Source organism: Cyanistes caeruleus, chromosome 12, assembly GCF_971803275.1.
Source record: "Cyanistes caeruleus chromosome 12, bCyaCae1.hap1.1, whole genome shotgun sequence".
Lineage (NCBI taxonomy): Eukaryota > Metazoa > Chordata > Aves > Passeriformes > Paridae > Cyanistes > Cyanistes caeruleus.
The window spans coordinates 8246742-8264698 of record NC_141712.1 but is presented as its reverse complement, the minus strand read 5'-3'; the positions used below and the strand labels follow the sequence as shown (position 1 = coordinate 8264698).

The 17957-nt window shown below is 45.2% G+C and overlaps 1 protein-coding gene across 2 annotated transcripts; it reads left to right on the top strand.

Annotated features, from left to right (window-relative positions):
* The first annotated feature begins 2173 nt into the window (after positions 1–2173).
* SHCBP1 (SHC binding and spindle associated 1) lies at positions 2174–17096 on the top strand. 2 transcript variants are annotated; one of them, XM_086847099.1, is made up of 13 exons: positions 2174–2515; positions 3444–3632; positions 4259–4374; positions 4964–5172; positions 5956–6048; positions 6779–7012; positions 7119–7284; positions 8519–8639; positions 11561–11692; positions 12568–12686; positions 13446–13532; positions 13937–14078; positions 14301–17096. In XM_086847099.1, the coding sequence occupies exons 1-13, from the start codon at positions 2368–2370 to the stop codon at positions 14615–14617; spliced, it is 2073 nt and encodes a 690-aa protein (XP_086703225.1). In that variant the 5' UTR covers positions 2174–2367; the 3' UTR covers positions 14618–17096. The 2 variants fall into 2 exon arrangements, with proteins under 2 accessions (XP_086703225.1, XP_086703226.1); XM_086847100.1 differs by lacking the exon at positions 2174–2515 and adding an exon at positions 2775–2916.
* Positions 17097–17957: the final 861 nt, after the last annotated feature.

The following is a 17957-nucleotide window of genomic DNA, read 5'->3' as shown; positions in this document are numbered from 1 at the left end:
AAGCTTTTGGGAGGGATTTAGATGTTTAACTGTAGTTTTATAACTAATTGTGATAGATGACAGCTATATGTGTATGATTAAATGCCCAGTATAATGGTTAAATTCTGACAGCGTTCGACAGAAACTCATGGGGACTAAGCCATTCTTGCTGTTATGATGGGCAAGGCTTGGTTTCAGCGGGTTTAAGGGAAGCCCGTGTCCGGTCTCGGCTGGCCGGGGCTGTCAGTGCGGTGTGAGCTGAGCGGTGTGAGCTGTGTGTGATCTGTGAGCTGTGAGCTGAGCGGTGTGTGCAGTGTGAGCTGTGTGTGATCTGAGCGGTGTGATCTGAGCTGTGTGTGCGGTGTGAGCTGTGTGTGATCTGTGAGCTGTGAGCTGAGCGGTGTGAGCTGTGAGCTGTGTGTGAGCTGTGAGCTGTGTGTGAGCTGTGTGTGAGCTGTGAGCTGTGTGTGAGCTGTGTGTGAGCTGTGAGCTGTGTGTGAGCTGTGTGTGAGCTGTGAGCTGTGTGTGATCTGTGAGCTGTGTGTGATCTGTGAGCTGTGAGCTGTGAGCTGTGTGTGAGCTGTGTGTGATCTGTGAGCTGTGAGCTGTGTGTGATCTGTGAGCTGTGTGTGATCTGTGAGCTGTGAGCTGTGTGTGATCTGTGAGCTGTGAGCTGAGCGGTGTGAGCTGTGAGCTGTGTGTGATCTGTGTGTGATCTGTGAGCTGTGTGTGAGCTGTGAGCTGTGAGCTGTGTGTGAGCTGTGTGTGATCTGTGAGCTGTGTGTGAGCTGTGAGCTGTGTGTGATCTGTGAGCTGTGTGTGAGCTGTGTGTGATCTGTGAGCTGTGTGTGAGCTGTGAGCTGTGTGTGATCTGTGAGCTGTGAGCTGTGTGTGATCTGTGAGCTGTGTGTGAGCTGTGTGTGAGCTGTGTGTGAGCTGTGAGCTGTGTGTGAGCTGTGAGCTGAGCTGTGTGTGAGCTGTGTGTGATCTGTGAGCTGTGTGTGAGCTGTGAGCTGTGTGTGATCTGTGAGCTGTGAGCTGTGAGCTGTGTGTGAGCTGTGTGTGATCTGTGAGCTGTGAGCTGTGTGTGATCTGTGAGCTGTGTGTGATCTGTGAGCTGTGAGCTGTGTGTGATCTGTGAGCTGTGTGTGATCTGTGAGCTGTGAGCTGAGCGGTGTGAGCTGTGAGCTGTGTGTGAGCTGTGTGTGAGCTGTGAGCTGTGTGTGAGCTGTGAGCTGTGAGCTGTGTGTGAGCTGTGTGTGATCTGTGAGCTGTGTGTGAGCTGTGAGCTGTGTGTGATCTGTGAGCTGTGTGTGAGCTGTGTGTGATCTGTGAGCTGTGTGTGAGCTGTGTGTGAGCTGTGAGCTGTGTGTGAGCTGTGTGTGAGCTGTGAGCTGTGAGCTGTGTGTGAGCTGTGAGCTGTGAGCTGTGTGTGAGCTGTGTGTGATCTGTGAGCTGTGTGTGAGCTGTGAGCTGTGAGCTGTGTGTGAGCTGTGTGTGATCTGTGAGCTGTGTGTGAGCTGTGAGCTGTGTGTGATCTGTGAGCTGTGTGTGAGCTGTGTGTGATCTGTGAGCTGTGTGTGAGCTGTGAGCTGTGTGTGATCTGTGAGCTGTGAGCTGTGTGTGATCTGTGAGCTGTGTGTGAGCTGTGTGTGAGCTGTGAGCTGTGTGTGAGCTGTGTGTGAGCTGTGAGCTGTGTGTGAGCTGTGAGCTGAGCTGTGTGTGAGCTGTGTGTGATCTGTGAGCTGTGTGTGAGCTGTGAGCTGTGTGTGATCTGTGAGCTGTGAGCTGTGTGTGAGCTGTGAGCTGTGTGTGAGCTGTGTGTGAGCTGTGTGTGAGCTGTGTGTGAGCTGTGAGCTGTGTGTGAGCTGTGATCTGTGAGCTGTGAGCTGTGTGTGAGCTGTGTGTGAGCTGTGTGTGAGCTGTGAGCTGTGTGTGAGCTGTGAGCTGTGAGCTGTGAGCTGAGCTGTGAGCTGAGCGGTGCCGCTGCTGAGCGGAGCGGCTCCATCGCCTGCTCCGAGATCCAAGGCAGCCCTCTCCTGGCCGCTGCTGTTCCGGAGCAATTGCTTGGCTTTAATCCCCGTCGGCCCTTATCGTCACAGCGCCAAACACACGTTGAGGCCTCAGGAGAACGCTGGGCCATGAAACAGAACCGTGTTTCACATTTTGATCCGGTGCTTTCTGTGTACGAGCTGCCAGGGCTGGCAGCAAAGCGGGGCTGCCCGGCGCTCCAGAGACTTCCCTTCTGTTAGTCCTGGGCTGGGGTGTTAGTCCGTTTATTTGCTGTTGATTTTTTTTTTCGCCTTTTTTTTTTTGAGGGTGGTTTTACATTTTTTGCGGCTTGGCCGCTCCTTCTCTCCGGGCGCTGTGCATCCGCTCTCGGCAGGGATGGCAGCATCCCCGGCCGCCAGGAACGCGGAACGCCGGTCCCCACCGGCACGGCGGCCCATTGCCTGCCGGACCCGCAGCGCTTCGGGATGTGCCGGAGGTTCGGGATGGGGAGGATGTGGAGGTTCCGGAGGTTCGGGATGTGCAGGTTCGGGATGTGCAGGTTCCCGAGGTTCCGGAGGTTCGGGATGTGCAGGTTCGGGATGTGCAGGCTCCCGAGGTTCCGGAGGTTCGGGATGTGCAGGTTCGGGATGTGCAGGTTCCCGAGGTTCCGGAGGTTCCGGCCGCCCCAGATCGGGCCGCGCCCCACACGGGGCCAGGGGCGGCCGCGGCGGGCCCCGCGCGCAAACGGCCGCCGCTGCCGGCAGCCAATCAGAGCGGAGCGCTGCCCGCCGCGAGCCAATGAGGGCGCGGCGCTGGCGCACGGCAGTGCCCGGGCGGTTCGAAGCCGAGCGGGCGGAATGGCGGAGCTGCGGCCGCCGGGACCGCGGGGGGACGGCCGGGACTCGCCGGGCGCCGGCCCGCGGGACCGCGCCGAGCAGGCCGAGGGTACGGGCTGCGCGTGTCTGCGGGGAGCCGGGAGGGCAGGGCAGCCCCGTGCCCGGGGGATGCAGCTGGACGGTGTGGGCGGGAGGGGCGGCCAGGTCAGGCCGTGCTGTCGGGGCTGCTCCGCCGCCCTTCGGATCCCCCGCTTGGCAGGACGGCCCTCGCAGCCGCCACCCGGCTCGGGGCGTGGGCACTGGGCTGGAAACGAGGGCACGGTAGGGATGGCTCTGGAAATCAACGCTAAAATGTGATTTTTTTAAAAAAAATTTTTTATTTTATTTTATTTTGTTTTTTCCTTTTAATCGTGACATTCTGGTGCGTTTTTCGGTGCTTACCACGGGCGCTGGAATGGGCGTCCAGGAACGTATGTGTGTTGGAAACGCTTCACCAAGGGTAAATGAAGATGTGCCCTAGAAGGCAGGTTCATGATAGACCTTGGGCTGAACAGGAGCTCTTTGGGAGTAGAGGAGCGAATGAGTGTTTGAAGTGACAATCTGTGGGGTTTGCTTTACTCCTGCTCCTCTTCGCAGGTGTGCAGCGGGAAGATGCCGAGAGCGACTGGAGTGCTGACTCCTGGAGTGACTATGGCAGTCGTGACAAACCAGGGACTACTTTGGGAAGGACTGTGCCAGACGGGAACGTGCTTTTCCCAGATATTTTTCATACCAATCATCTTCTGTTTTACGAGCGATTCAGAGCTTACCAGGATTACATCTTGGGTAAGTAATTTTTTTCATAGGAAAATAAGGGCATGTTAGTTTGCTTGTAGTGTTTTTAAACAATTCGGTTTAATTGTATCTATTATATATTATATGCCTATATATATTATATACATATATATTAAATACATATATATTATATATGTATAAGCTGTGAGATGCTTGTAATAATGGGGGGTGGAAAAAATCCAGTTTTTTGTCATCACTTCATGCTGTAACCTCAGCTGCTCTAGCTGGTGGACCAGGAGGCAGTAATTTTGATATAAGTAAATAAAATGTGAATGATGGAAAGGCAGAACTGTTAGTAACCAGTAGATTCTGTGCCTTGTTTTAGCAGGTCTTCCTACATTTTTTTTGTGTATTGTAAATCTGTTTAAGATAAGGCACAGGTTATGTGTTTAATACCATTGGCACTGAAACCTTCAGTGTCTGGAAGGCTGAATTCTGGATGTCTTTTAGAGGAGCACAAACCAGCAAAAATGCTGATGATTATCATGAGCATAACAAAACAAAGTCCCACTTCAGAGGTGGTAGAGGAACATTTCAATTGTGTTGACTTTCATTTTCCAGTGATCTGGAGGACTTTTCTTCCTTGCTTAAATGTAACATCTTCAATTTCTTTGTAGCTGACTGCAAAGCTTCTGAGGTGAAGCGGTTCATAGCTGAGTACCTGGAGAAGGTCCTTGAGCCCGCTGGCTGGCAGGCGATCTGGCGCACTGATGTGTTTGAGGTCCTTGTCGGGGTGAGTGGATCGCTGCTGCTCAGGCATTTGTCTTCACATAATTTACCTCTCTAACAGACTTTTCTCTCAATGTCCAGTGTGTTGTAAACTTTGGATGTTCAAACTTTTACTTCCATCACATGGTTGACAAAGGACAAACTTTGTGGCCCCTTGGCTCTTTTCTGCCCAGTTAGTAACAAAGTGGCTTTCACTGGTCCAGTGAAATCTTTGGATTGTTTGTATCCTGTGGACATTTTGAAAAATGAACCCCCAAGGAGTCCCAAAGGACTATGAGGTATTGATTTGTTTGAGTCTGAGGATATTGTTTTTGCCATTTTTTAAAAACAACAACACAAAAAAAAGCAACTTACTGGCCTTGCTCTGAGCATTATGAGGGATTTGGGTGAAGTTTTGGATGTGAGGTTGTGAGGAACTTAACTCTGGGTTATCACTTCAGCTGACTTGATGGCCTTGGCTGTACGGTGCCATTTGTGTTGGTTTGTGTGGGATCAGCAGGGACCCAGCATGGCCCTGACTGAGGCACATCACGTTCCCCTCCCTCAGCTGGAACTGCGGTTCTGAGGGATTTCAGAGCTGTTTGTTCCCACAGGTGGTTGATGTGAATTTCCCGGCCCTGAAGGCAGTTGTGCAGCTCAGTGAGCCGTTCCTGTGCGAGTCCCAGGACAGCAGCTTTACCCTGGAGTGCATGCAGGAGCTCCTGGAGCTGAAGGAACATCAGATCCTGCTGCAGGAGCTGTGGGTTGTGTATGATGAGTCAGGAGAGTTTGACCAGACAGCACTAGCCATAGAACATGTCAGGTAGGACGATTGCACCCTGCTGGTACTGAGTGGGTCCTGTTCTGAATTCTTGGGCAATGCTAGCAGCTCCACAAGCCAAACTTTCCAAAGTAAATCTGATTGCTGGTGCTCTGAGAAGACTGCTTTCCCTTCCTTTTTCACCCCAGAGCTCCTTGGCCTGTATCACTTGTGGACTAATACGCTGTTCTTTCTCTTCAATAACATTTTGGTGGATTTTGCTTTATTTTTTTGTTCCATTCTTCTTTCTGCATTTTGTCCTTTCCCCTAAATTTGCTTTTTATTCTTTAGGTGTCTCTTCAATAATTCTATTTTTTTATCTTCTTCATCATCTTTCTTTTTTCCACCTCCTTTTCTTTCAGGCACTACATTCTGTTTGAAACCTCTCTACAACTAGGCTGTAGGACTGGACAAAAAAAGCTGAAATAGGAGGAATGACCTACATTGTCAGAAAGAAAGCTTAGCTGAAGGGTGATTGGCCAAAACCAAACAACCAAAAAGCCTCAGAATGTGAAGGGTGTCAGTCTTGCTTTTCAATTCCAATTTTAGCTGTTCACTCCCTTTTGAGGAAGTAGGACACAGGTTATTATGGATTTTGAGCTTAAACACAAAAAGTAAAACTCTTTAGGTAAGCAACAGGCAGGAAGGATGACTTTGTGTATGCCCTGTAAGGGACAGTAATTTGGAGAGAGGTGATACTTTGAGGGGAATTCTCAGATTGGTTACATTGTGTTTCCAGTGCTGTTGACTCTGCTCTCTGTATGATTTAACACTTTGCTTCTAAAGGTTCTTTTACCGGTGCATCTGGAGGACCTGGGATGAGGAGGAGGAGGATGAGTTTGATTACTTTGTTCGATGTGTTGAGCCCCGACTGAGACTGTGAGTGCAACACCTTTGCTGTTAGGCAGAACCACTGGAATTAGGGAAGTGGGAATAATGACTCACACACAATTAGGTGTAAAAAGCTCCTGCTGACTTGTAAACCAAAGCAAGTTTATTCTAACAGCATTCATTGTCTGCTGGTCAAAATCTTGTATGGAAAGAGAACACAACTGAGGCTGCCACTTGATTTCTGGGCCTTGGTGTTCCATCAGATGGTGCCTCAAACCCAGCAATAGTCACCCTGTACCAGTTACACACTGGTACCAGTTGTAATCCTAATAAAAGCTGGCATGGGATGCTCCATTCTTTACCTCTGGGCATCAAATAAAAACTACAACAGATCTGAATGTAAACAAAAACTTGTAAATTGGTCATTCTCCAGGAGGAATGTGTGTGAATCTTTTTCAGTTTTTCTAATAAAGGCTTAGATACCACCTTTTAAATTGTTAGTCTTTTTTTATGGCTGTGCTTATGCCTTTTTTTAGGTTGAGTTTCTGACAGTTGTAGATAATCTTTCAAGGTGGGTGGGCAGCTGTTTAGAAAGTAAAATGTTTATATCTAGTCAGATTTTCCAGTTTTTCTGCTTTCAAATAAAAACGTTGATGTGGACTGCAGAGAACCTGGACTCAAGTACTGATGCAGAACTCCTCAGGTTCTCTCCAGTCTCATGTTTGGTCTTTGAGGACTGTGAATGTGCCATGTGCTGACCCCTTGCTCTGAATTGCAGGCACTATGACATCCTGGAACATCGGGTGCCTTCTGGGCTGGTAGCTGATTACCAGAACTTGTTGTCCCAGTGTGAAGAGCTTTATGAAAAGTTTTTAAATGTGAGGAACAGCATATCAAGCAATGATTCAGACTCAGAAGCAGAAAACGTTTCCATGGTAGAAGGACTAAAATTGTACGACAAAGTGGAGCACTTAAAACAAAAACTAAAACTAATTGAGAATCCTCTGCTGAGGTAACTGGTGGGTTTGTGCAGGGAGGAGGCTCCTAAGGGGAATCACATAACGCAGAGGATTTGATTACTGAAGGAAGAGCCATTTGCTCTGTTGCTCTTGTTGCAGGTACGTGTTTGGTTACCAGAAATACGGCAGCCTCCAGGCTAAAGGACTGAGACCAACGGGTGCCAAGGTCATTCATGTTGTTCCCTGGACCATGACAGCAAATCTGCTCCATCTGTTGGCAAGGGACAAACTCTGCCCAGAATCTTGTGAAGAGTTAGAAATACAGGTGCAGTAGCAGGAATTGTCTGTCTGCTAATAGTTTTTCCTCTCAAGAAACAATGTGGAAGAATAAGTTAATTTACCAAGTGCAAGATACTACAGTGGTGGGATTGTTTTGTCAGTTCAAAAAACAATCACTGTAATGTAAACAGTAAGTGGTAAAATTGGATGATTCACATAATGTCTTTTAATTAATTTGTGCCTGTTGAATACTCTATACAAGCAGCTTCTTCTGAGTAGGAAATGAGATGAAGCTGTAATAATTCTACAATGAAACACTGTAAGGCATGATGCTTGAATTTAGTTTTGGAATGCCCATGTCTCTTGATGCTGCTGGTAATCTAGAGTTAGAAGGAAGAAGCATAGTTGTTTTGCTTTGGTACTATGTAGTAAATACATTTATTTTAGAAGTAGTCATGTTCAAGTTTAGTGAATTGAGACAAGACTTGCTACTTCAGCAGTTAAGAGGCTGAATTCCTTGGACCCAAATGGAATGTTTTGCTGTATTCTGATCACATTCATGAATTACAGATTGCCAAAATGGAACCATGGAAGGTCCTGGAGTAACTTTTAGGCTATAAATCTGATTTTCTGACTTGGTAACTGAAAAAGTACTCTTACTATGCCTACCCTGGAACTTGTTGGGAAGCAATAAATATGTAGTTTTTCCTGTACTATTTGTCATCCTTCAGTAAGGAATCCCTCAGTAATGTTTGTGAAGGATATCAGCCTGGCCTCTTGATCAAGGAAAAGGATCATATAGATGCTATTTACCACTGTGGTATCTGAACTCTGGGGATGACTTGTACCAGGAACACAAAAGTGTTCAGAGCAGCTCTGATCTAGTTGCTGATTTGTTTGGTTTTTATTTTCTTTACCTTCTGTCATCTATTTCTTCATGGCAAATCACTGAGGCACAATTGAAGTGCTGGCCTGGAACCAAGGCCATAGTGAAGTTTTCTTTGGGGTGCAGGTGCTCCTTGGTCTGTGTGTGCCCCAGTTTTCTTCTGGGGGGAATGAGCGTGACACAAATGTCAAAGTCATGTGTTAAGGCTGGTTTTGTCCACAGAGTGCTATGATTCTTGAATTCAAAGTAGAAATTTTGTATTATTAGTGCCATTGAGAGGGTTTATTTAAAGCAAAATCAACAACATCTAATTGAAAGCAAGCTCTACAGGCATAAGCACATCAATTTTTACAGCATTCTTTGGGAGCTAATTGTATTTTTTTGTCTTTTGCAGTTTCACCGTGATCCACTGACAGCTGTAAATGCCTGTTATGAAGGAGACACAGTCATCATCTGTCCTGGCCATTATTTTGTCGATGGCGTGTTCTCCATTGCTGATTCAATAGAGCTAGAAGGTAGAAGGTTTGCTGCTCTAAAGGTCCTTAAGCAAGTAAATGTCTTAAACTAGCTCTGTGTAAGGATTTACTCTTTGCAGAGTTGATCAGGAGCATTTGCTTTTTTCTTCAAAACATTCCTGTTTCTGCTGTAGAGCAGTGCCTAATCCTGGGTGGAGTGAGCTGTTTCATTAGCTGTAGTGCAGGTAAACTGCAGATTTTGCTGATTAATAGCAAATTCATCAGTTCCTCCTATTTGTCTGCATAAATGGTGATTATGTAGGTAATAGAAAGGATTGAACAGAAACCTAAGGACTTGATGGTTGTAATAGACACAGAGAAGTAATTCTGAGGGGCTTCTACTAACCTAGGAGTACTTGAGAAATGTGCTTGTTCTGTGTGTCTGAATGTGCCTCAGGGGCAGCCTCTGAGCCCCACTGCTGGTCCAGCCTCGGAGTGAAGGGGAAGGAGCCAGGAGGTGCTGTTAGGATTTACTGATGGCACTTGAAGCATGTTGGTGATGGGGGAGCAGGGACTGCCAACCCTGGCTCTGCAGTGTGTGCAGCACGTGGGTGGAGGAGGGAGCTTTTGATTAACACTTTTTTTCTGCAGAAACAGACACACCAGATGTGATTTTAGGATTTTTCTTGCAAAATATTTGTGTTTTAAATACTTTTGATTTGCCTGGGATATATTGCTGTCTCTCCCTCAGCATTCTGGATTTCTCAGTGTATCTCTTTGCTTTAGGCAGGCACACACTGTTGCAGTGCTATAGTCTGTTTATCACTGGGGCTTCTGCAGCTGTTCAGATACTTATTAGTTGCATTTTTATCTTGTCAAAGCTTCTTAATGAGAAGAAGGCTGAGAGTTTAATTTCCTGCTGTTCTGGACTTTATTTTTCTCACCCTTCTTGTTTTATGAGTAATTTTCTTTCTTGCCCATCTCCTGTGTGTGTTTGATTTATACAGACACACATTGTGATAACCAGGGCACCTGCAGGACAAGGGACCTTGATAAAGTGATTTATTTATCTCAAGAATGACATTGTTCTAAAATTGTGTGTGGTTCTATTTATCGCTTTTCTAGCTTTGAGGAAACTGAAATACAAATGGTGCAGTAGCACACATTAAAGGATGAGCTGCTCTATTTTAAGAAGCAAGGCATATAAATATGTATTTTAGTACAAACCATGCTCTGAATAACAAGTACTTGTCAGGTATTTAATCTTCTTATAAGGACTCCTGTTAGATAAGGTATTATAGCAGTAGGAGCAGCTAGGAACATTTGAAGTAGGAGCATCAAGACAAACTTTGGTGGCACTAATCTGAGCAGCTGGCTGCTTTGGTGGCTTTTTTGGGAATGGAGGGGTGACTCATGAGAGATATGTCACTTTGCTTAGTAGAGCTGCTATTTTTTTCCCAGCCACTGTGCAGTCAGTACTAAGGTTGAAAGTATGAAGATTAGTAAATCAGGAATAAATAAAACCTTAAAGGAACTAAATAAGGTTAAAGCAGTAGCAGCTGCAGGAAGTCATGATAAAGATAACTTCCATGCCTGACAAAAATGTGTTGCAAAGGCACCTAAGAACTTCCCTTGTGCTTGTGCCATAGTTGCTCCAGCTGGCTGGGAGCCTGCAGCATCAGCTCTTCTGTGTGTGCTCAGAGGCAGTGGATGACAGTGGCCTTTGGCAGCTGTGGAGCCCCTCAGGCTCAGGCAGGGGCACAGCCCTGCTGGGGAGTGAGCACCACTGGGCAGCAGGTGAATCTTCATTCTAGAGCTGCTGCTTCAGAGGTGGAGCGTACAGCAAGCTAAAGGCACAGTTAGAAAACTGCAGGCACTCTGCAGGACAGTCATTCCTAGAACTCCTGCTTTGGATAATAACATCCATCTTTCTGTAGTGGTGAGAAGTTAAACTTTTCCTGTCCTGTGGTGCTCTCTTTTTACATGCTGGAACTGCCCCATGCCACCTCCTCTTCAGGGGTGACCATAAATCAGTAGCAGTGGGAAAAGATTTCTAGGTAATATCACGTGTTGAAGTATCAATCACTTAACTTTGCATTAAATTGCCTGTCTTTAAAACTTTCTGCCAACTTTTGCTCAAAGGTTTTTATTTTCATTTTGTTTTTAACCTTTCTACTTGCATGTGGCACTATTTATTTATTTATGTACTTGGTTAAAAGCTGGCATCCTGCTTGGGCACTTCTTATCTGTGTGTACTTTCAGAAAATGATAGGACTCGTGCTGCTTTAATGGATGTTGCATTATTGCTTTCCTTATCATGATTCTTGTCAGTGACAAGCGATAAAAGCTTTACATGCTCGTAAATTTTCCTGTAAGTGCTTAAATGCTGACAACTGTGGATGGCTTAGTAAATCAATGTTGGCATGTGCTTGTGAAAGCTGCTTTATAAACTGAATTGATCTGGAAGCCTGTGCAACACAGGAACACTGAATTTTCCCCCAAATTGCATGTAAATAGGGAAGCTGAATGAAGCAATATTGAGCCCTTTGAACTTTTTTCCCTCATTTTGTGGTGTGACTGTTTTTCCCTCTGTGTTCTTTGGAACCTCTGCCTGCTGAAGTGAACTTCTGTCCTTTGAGAGCAGATTGGAGATGCCTGTGTGTCCTCAATTCCTGAATCCCCCCTGCTCTGTTGGTAACTTTTGTGAGTGAGAACTTTGGCAATGTGGCAAATGTGAGCTCAGTTACCCATTTGTTCACCTTTCTCAGATAACTGCATTTTGTTTCAAGTAAGGTAACTTGAGTTTAGTTTGGAGTGCCTGTACCTTGGCACAGAGGAGATGTAAGGTGTAACCTGGCCACTTGTTGAAAATCCTATTCAAGGTATTAAAACATCAATTTAATTTAAATGTCTGTTATGTACTGAGCACCTCATTGTCACCAGATATTCTCTGAGCTTGCATCTTTCACCTCTGCTCTTAGGCTATGGCCTGCCAGATGATGTCGTGATAGAAAAACAAGGGAAAGGAGACAACTTCTTTGACTGTACAGGAGCCAATATAAAGATCTCCAACTTGAAGTTAGTGCAGCATGATGCTGTGGAGGGGATTTTAAGTAAGTGTAAAAGCATCTTGACCTTTTTGTGACTCTTTCATAATTAGTGTTAGAAGTAAAGCTGGGACCCAGTGTTGCAGTTTAACAAAATGTCGTAGAGAGGAGCCCTAAAGCTATATGTGCTGAATCTTCTCCCTCTTTTTTTTAACTTGCTTATAATGTGGACATCAAAATAACCTCTGTTTGTACTTTCAAGCTATTATGGCTCTTATGCTTTATTCTTCTACTGGGATAAGATAATTAAGTTGATCATGCTGCTGTTAAGGCAGCATGACTCTGAGTGCAGCACAGCCTGTGTCAGGTTGCCTGGAAAAGGAAACAATTCTTCTTTCCACAGAAGAGTCCCCTCCATGGCAATATTCAGTTGTAGCTGAGCCCAGCCAGTGCTCCACTGAGGAACAGCATGTGCTGTAGGTGTGCTGTAGAACCTTATTTCTTTCAAACTGACACTCAACTAAGTCTAAATTGTATCCAAGGAGTTTATTGGCTGTGGCCTTTGCAGAAGATGCTAATATTTTTCCTCAACAGACATTGGTAAAATGTTTATTAACACTTGTATGCCTGTATTTAATATCTTTGAATCCAAAAGTCTCTAAGTAAAGTAATGAAAAGAATTATTGCTGTCATAAAAAAAGGAGTAAAAAATAAAATCTCTAAGACAAATCTCCAACCAGTGCTTCCTTGTAGGAGTGTCCGTGCTTAGACCAGAGAAACTGCATGACTTCAAGCCACACGAGCAAATCAGTGAATTGAACCTGAAGTGGATAAAATTAAAATAGCACACTGCAAAGCTACTGTAAGGCTGTCTTGTCTGTAGGAGGGGCTTGTCTTTGGAGAACTGGTTCATCCAGCAGTAATTGTTTCTGTGTATGTAGATGTCCATCATGGGAAAACTACGCTGGAGAATTGTGTGTTACAGTGTGAAACCACTGGAATAACAGTGAGGACATCAGCTGAGCTACTGATGAAAAACTCAGATCTCTATGGGGCAAAGGTACACATTCATTCTTAACTTTGGCTTATTTCCTAATTTAGAATAAAGGTTTCTCTTTAGAAATAGTCCAGTCAGTCACAGGGTGGCTTCTGTTCCTCTGGAGAGAACCTTTACAAATTAATTTTGGACAGCTACATGTTACTGAATCAAGATTGGTCCCAGTGGCCTTGTAGCCTCTTATCAAGTCTAGTGAAATGTCTCAAACTGATCTGTGTGTGATGATAGCAAAGTGATACAGTAACAGGGGACATCTGTGAAATAATCATTGCTGCATAGCTGTTTCATGTCCTACAGAACTTTTATAGTGATTTTCTAGTTTCTCTGCCCATAACTGGTTTTCTCATTTCCATTTGTTCTACAAGTGAAATTCCCTTTTTGGATACCTTTGATTCTTGCAGAGGGATGATAAACACAAAAATGGACTCTGATTTGGATATTTTGAAGAATGATGGGGCTTGAGGTATGGAGGGGGATGACTAAAGCACAAGCAAGTAAGGCAAGGCTGTTCAGCTGCTCTTCAGCAGGCCTTCATGGACTGGTGCCCCATGCTGTGGGGCCTCTGTCTTGAGTAACACTGATTGAGCTGGGTAACAAAGCTCTGAAGCTGGAGAACACAGTTCTGCATTGTACAAACTGGTAGATGAACACAAAGATGTGCCATGGAGTGGTCAAATTCAATGGTAAATGTGCCTGAACTATCTTGTAGGGTAAAAAGTGTGTCTAAACTACTTGTGAACTGGTACCAACTGTATCTTGTAGGGTGCTGGTGTTGAAATCTATCCAGGAAGTGCGTGCACCCTGCTGCACAATGGGATCCACCACTGCAAGGAGGGAATACTGGTCAAGGTCAGTCCCAGTCACAAGGTACTGGTTTGCCAAAAGCTAATCACTGCTACAATTAGTGCCACTGGGTTTGGGTTGGCTCTAAACCCTGCTGTGCTACGCTGGAGCTCTTGCCTTGGGCTTGCCTTCATCCTTGCTGGATGAACCAGTTCTGCAAAGACAAACCCCTCTTACAGACAGACAGCCTTGCAGCAGCTTTGCAGTGTGATATTTTCATTTTATCCTCTCCAGCAGTCACCTGGTTTTATTCCTTATCTGCCAGAAGGAGAAAATGCCTTTCGCAGTATCTCCTGTGTAGGCAAATAATCCTGCTCTTGCTAATACAGAACTAATTCTACCTAAAACTAGAAGATTTTTGTGTTCCTTTAGCTGTACATGACATGTTAGATTTCTCTTTCATTTTGTAGAACTTCTTAGATGAGGATTACGAGGCTCCCAAGATAACCATGGTTAATAATATGATCCACAATAATGAAGGATATGGCGTGGTCCTGGTTAGACCAGCGATGCCCTCTGAAATGAAGGATGCTTCAGCACTGGGAACAAAAGGTACTTTATTTTTCCTAGAAGAAACTACAAAAACTATTAAGTCTAGTATACCCAGTTTTTTGGATTGCATACTTCATAACTTGTATTTGAAATTTGCGGCTGTCGTGAAGTACTTAACCAAAGAGTTGACAATGTTAAGATTGAGGAAAATTAATTCCAGGATTATTTTAATGATGTGGCTGCTTTACATGACTCTTGGTGACATTCTGTTTCCTGCCTTAGGGAATACACAGCCTACCCAGGCAGGTGATGAGACAGCCTGTGCAGAGAGCTCCAGGCAAGAACAACCTGGATGTGTAACTGATGAGTTGGAGCTTTATAAGCAAGCTGGGACTTCTGAACAAACTGAAAACTCTGAAATTGCAAATGTACTTGAGGCTACTTCTGCAAAGAAGAGCCAGATACACAAGAAAAGACTGAGTAAACTGGGATTTACAGAAGCTGATGACAACTTAATGTCACAAGAAATGTTTGTCTCTGTTGAGGGTAATCAGTTCAAATGGAATGGGAAAGGAAGTTTTGGTATCTTTTTTTTCTGATTCCTGCTGGCATTGCAGTAGGATTTGTACAGTTATTGGTTAGGTCACATGCCAGGAGTTGTGCTGTGGTGTTATGCTTTTATTACCCAAGTGTAATCCTTATTAAAGGACTGCGGCTAAAGGCTCACTTGGTTCTTCTGTCTCCATGCCTTAAATCTCCTGGGTGAGCTGCCTTTGTGATGCACACGGAGCACTTATTTCCCTGCACTTCATTTTAAGCCTGGCTTAATTTTCAACAATCTCTTGTCTCTGTTTATAAAATCAGCTTTATCACCAAAGGGCAGAATGGGTCAACTTGGAGGACCCACATTGGGTCATCTGGTCCCACCTCCCATCTCCAGCAGGGCCATCCCAGAGCTCATGGCACAGGATTGTGTACAGGATTGTTGTGGAATGTTCCCAGGGAGGGAGACTCCACACCCTCTGTGGGTGGCCTGTTCAGTGCTCGGTCACTGCACAGGAAAGTTCTCCCTTATGTTCAGGTGGAACTTCCTGGGCACCAGTTCCTGCCTGTTCCTCCTGTCCCATTGCTGAGCCCCACTGAGCAGAGCCTGGGCCATGCTCTGAGCCCTCCCTTTGGACACTGACAGACAGGGATGAGGTCCCTTTTCAGCTGTCTCTTCTCGAGGCTGAGCAGGCTCGATTACCTCAGCCTTCCCTCGGCAGAGAGATGTTCCAGTCCCTTCACCCTCAGCTGGCCCTGCTCCAGGAACTCTCCTCTCCGGTACTGAGGAGCCCAGAGCTGGGCACAGCACCCCAGGTGATCCTCACCAGGGCAGGGCCACCTCCCTGACCTGCTCCAGTGCTCTTCCTGAAGGCCCCCAGGATCCCACTGGCCTTACAAGGACACGGTGCTGGCTGTGGACCAGGACCCCCAGGACCTCCAGCAGCTTTGTTGTGCCTGTTTGTAGTTGATCATGCCTGGCTGCTGTGCTTGGGTCCTGCTCTGTAGGTACACCCACACATTTTGTTCTCTGCAGACTGCACTTGAGTCACTCCCACAGTAGGACCTAATTGTTGGTAAATCACTCGGTGGTCTTAACCCACTCTAATAAGGCCTTAATCTCTCAGCACAAGATTAAAACCTGGAAGCAGCAGTATAATCAAGTGCCACTTTACTTGAGAGTCCTCAAACAGTCTTTTAGAGCTTTTCTTCAAAGGCTTGTTTTAAAAATGTGACCTTTTGCTCAAATGCTCTCAAGTTTTGGTGTGCTTGTTTAATGTGAGTGCTTAATAGCAGGAAGCATGTTTGTCACAGGTATTTTTCACATTAGCACATTCTTGGCCCTCAGAGTCACCTGTACAGCTGTTTATAAGGAAGTGCTATTCATTGATAAGCAACTGCAGTTTGGGTGAGAAATACTGCAGGTTAAAACTGGTCTTTGGCTGTCAGAGTACCTTTGAAATGGCTGATGCTCACACAACATGGCATGGTATGTAAAAAAACAATATTTGAGATAGGGTCCAGGATTGTGGCAACATTCTAAGATCTTGGAGGAATCTGCATGTGAATAACAAACACACCACAGTTCCAGGGACCAGCTGCAGGAAGGACACCCCCAGCCCACAGCACGGTGCAAACGCTGCAGCTTCTCCAGAGGAAGGGACTGCCTGTCCAGCCAGCTCCTTTCTGCAGCACAGTGTCAGACAGGAGCCCTGTTTGCAGCGGGGCTGGGCCCATCCTGCGGGGAGCAGGGACACTGCTGGTGCTGCCAGGCTCCCTGGGTCACCTCCTCAGTGCCCACAGGCCCAGAGCTGTGTCCCCTGGCTGAGGCCTCTGCTCACAAGTCACTGTGTAGTCATTGGCTTTAGCTGTAATGCATTGGCTATTGCAATTATTATCACAATTTTCATATAGTACAGTTTGTAATTAATAATCTGTCAGCTTTTGTAGCCAATGCCTTGTGTAGCATATATATATATATATGTAGTAGTGTGACAATTATAGATATTATAGTTTAGGCTTTCACAAAACATTACAATAGAAACTATGTGTTGTGCATTGTAATGTTAAATGCCTTTATTTGTATAACTAACTGACGAAAGTGAGAATAACTCAGATAATGTTGATTTTAATGTACTTGTGGAGTATCATCTGAATGATAAGGTAGCATTGTAAAGAACTAGGAAAATAAACACCAAGAGAAAAATGCAAGGAGAGATTTACTACTGACCTTCGGGTTATCAAGAAGTGTCAACCAACAGAACAGAGCCTCGTGAAGAAATAAAATACACAAATTTCATCTGCAGGATGGCATGTACTTGAAGAACACAAGCCAAAGGTCAAATCAAGCAAAATAATTCCCTGAACATGTAAACTCACAGGAATGTTTGAATATGTATAATCCTCATGAATATGCACTTAAACAATGTAGTGAAAAAGTAATGCTTTAAGCTAACTGGGGTGCCTCTGGCAGTTTGCCAAGCACCCCAGTGCTGTGTACTGTCCCTTTTATCCCTTATTAAACTTAAAACAAAATTTAAAGAGTGAGCCTTGTTTCTCACAGATAGACTTACAATTAGAGCCTTGTGTTTGCTCGATGGCTGTGCAGGAGAGGTCGGCACGGCTGCTGTGGTGGCACACCACATTTTATTTTTTAATAAACACACTTTAATTTTTTACTCACTGAGTGCTGCATGTGCCATGAGTGCCTCTCACACAGTCTGCCAGGGACACAAAAGCTTTGTCAGTGCTGTGCTGCCTTGTGCAACACTGCTGCCATGTGCTTCTCTGTGTGCTGCCATGTGCCTCTGTGTCACCATGTGCTTCTCTGTGTCACCATGTGCCTCTCTGTGTCACCATGTGCTCCTGCAGGCATGTCCCACAGCCTGTAACTCAATTCTATCCCATCTCTCCACACAGTGATGCATGACTTGCTTCTTTAAGTCATCTAAGGGTGTAATACCAGTGCTTTTAGTGTGCTTTTAATGCTGTTCCCAGGTCCTGGTACTCGTTTGCAAACTCATGTTCATGTGATGCCCATGTAACTTAGGTCAAAGTAACAAGGTGCTTATACAGCTTGAGTTATTAGATATCAATATAACCTGATATATCTATATAACCAGATACCAATATAAGCGGAATTGTAACTTTCTATACTTACATAACCGGGATCCTAGCTTTTTATACCTATATAACCTGATATAACTAACTTTCTATACAGTGTTATGGCTACTAAATGGTTAACTAGTTACTTAATGCTGAATAGACCAAAAAAAAATGAAAAAGAAGAAAAAGAAAAAGAAAAATTCATTTGGTTTCAGAGATAGATAAGTATAGTACTAATGAGAAATTGGCAAATGTAAAGCAAATTGGCACAACATGACGAATTTAGGCCGG

What these genes read in the sequence shown, in the direction of transcription:
- SHCBP1 (XM_086847099.1), top strand. Translation starts at nt 2,368, where the DNA reads ATGGCAGCATCCCCGGCCGCCAGGAACGCGGAACGCCGGTCCCCACCG. An exon ending in ATTGAGAATCCTCTGCTGAG is followed by an intron (nt 7,013 to 7,118) that starts GTAACTGGTGGG and finishes CTCTTGTTGCAG; the next exon opens with GTACGTGTTTGGTTACCAGA. An exon ending in TGATTCAATAGAGCTAGAAG is followed by an intron (nt 8,640 to 11,560) that starts GTAGAAGGTTTG and finishes CTCTGCTCTTAG; the next exon opens with GCTATGGCCTGCCAGATGAT.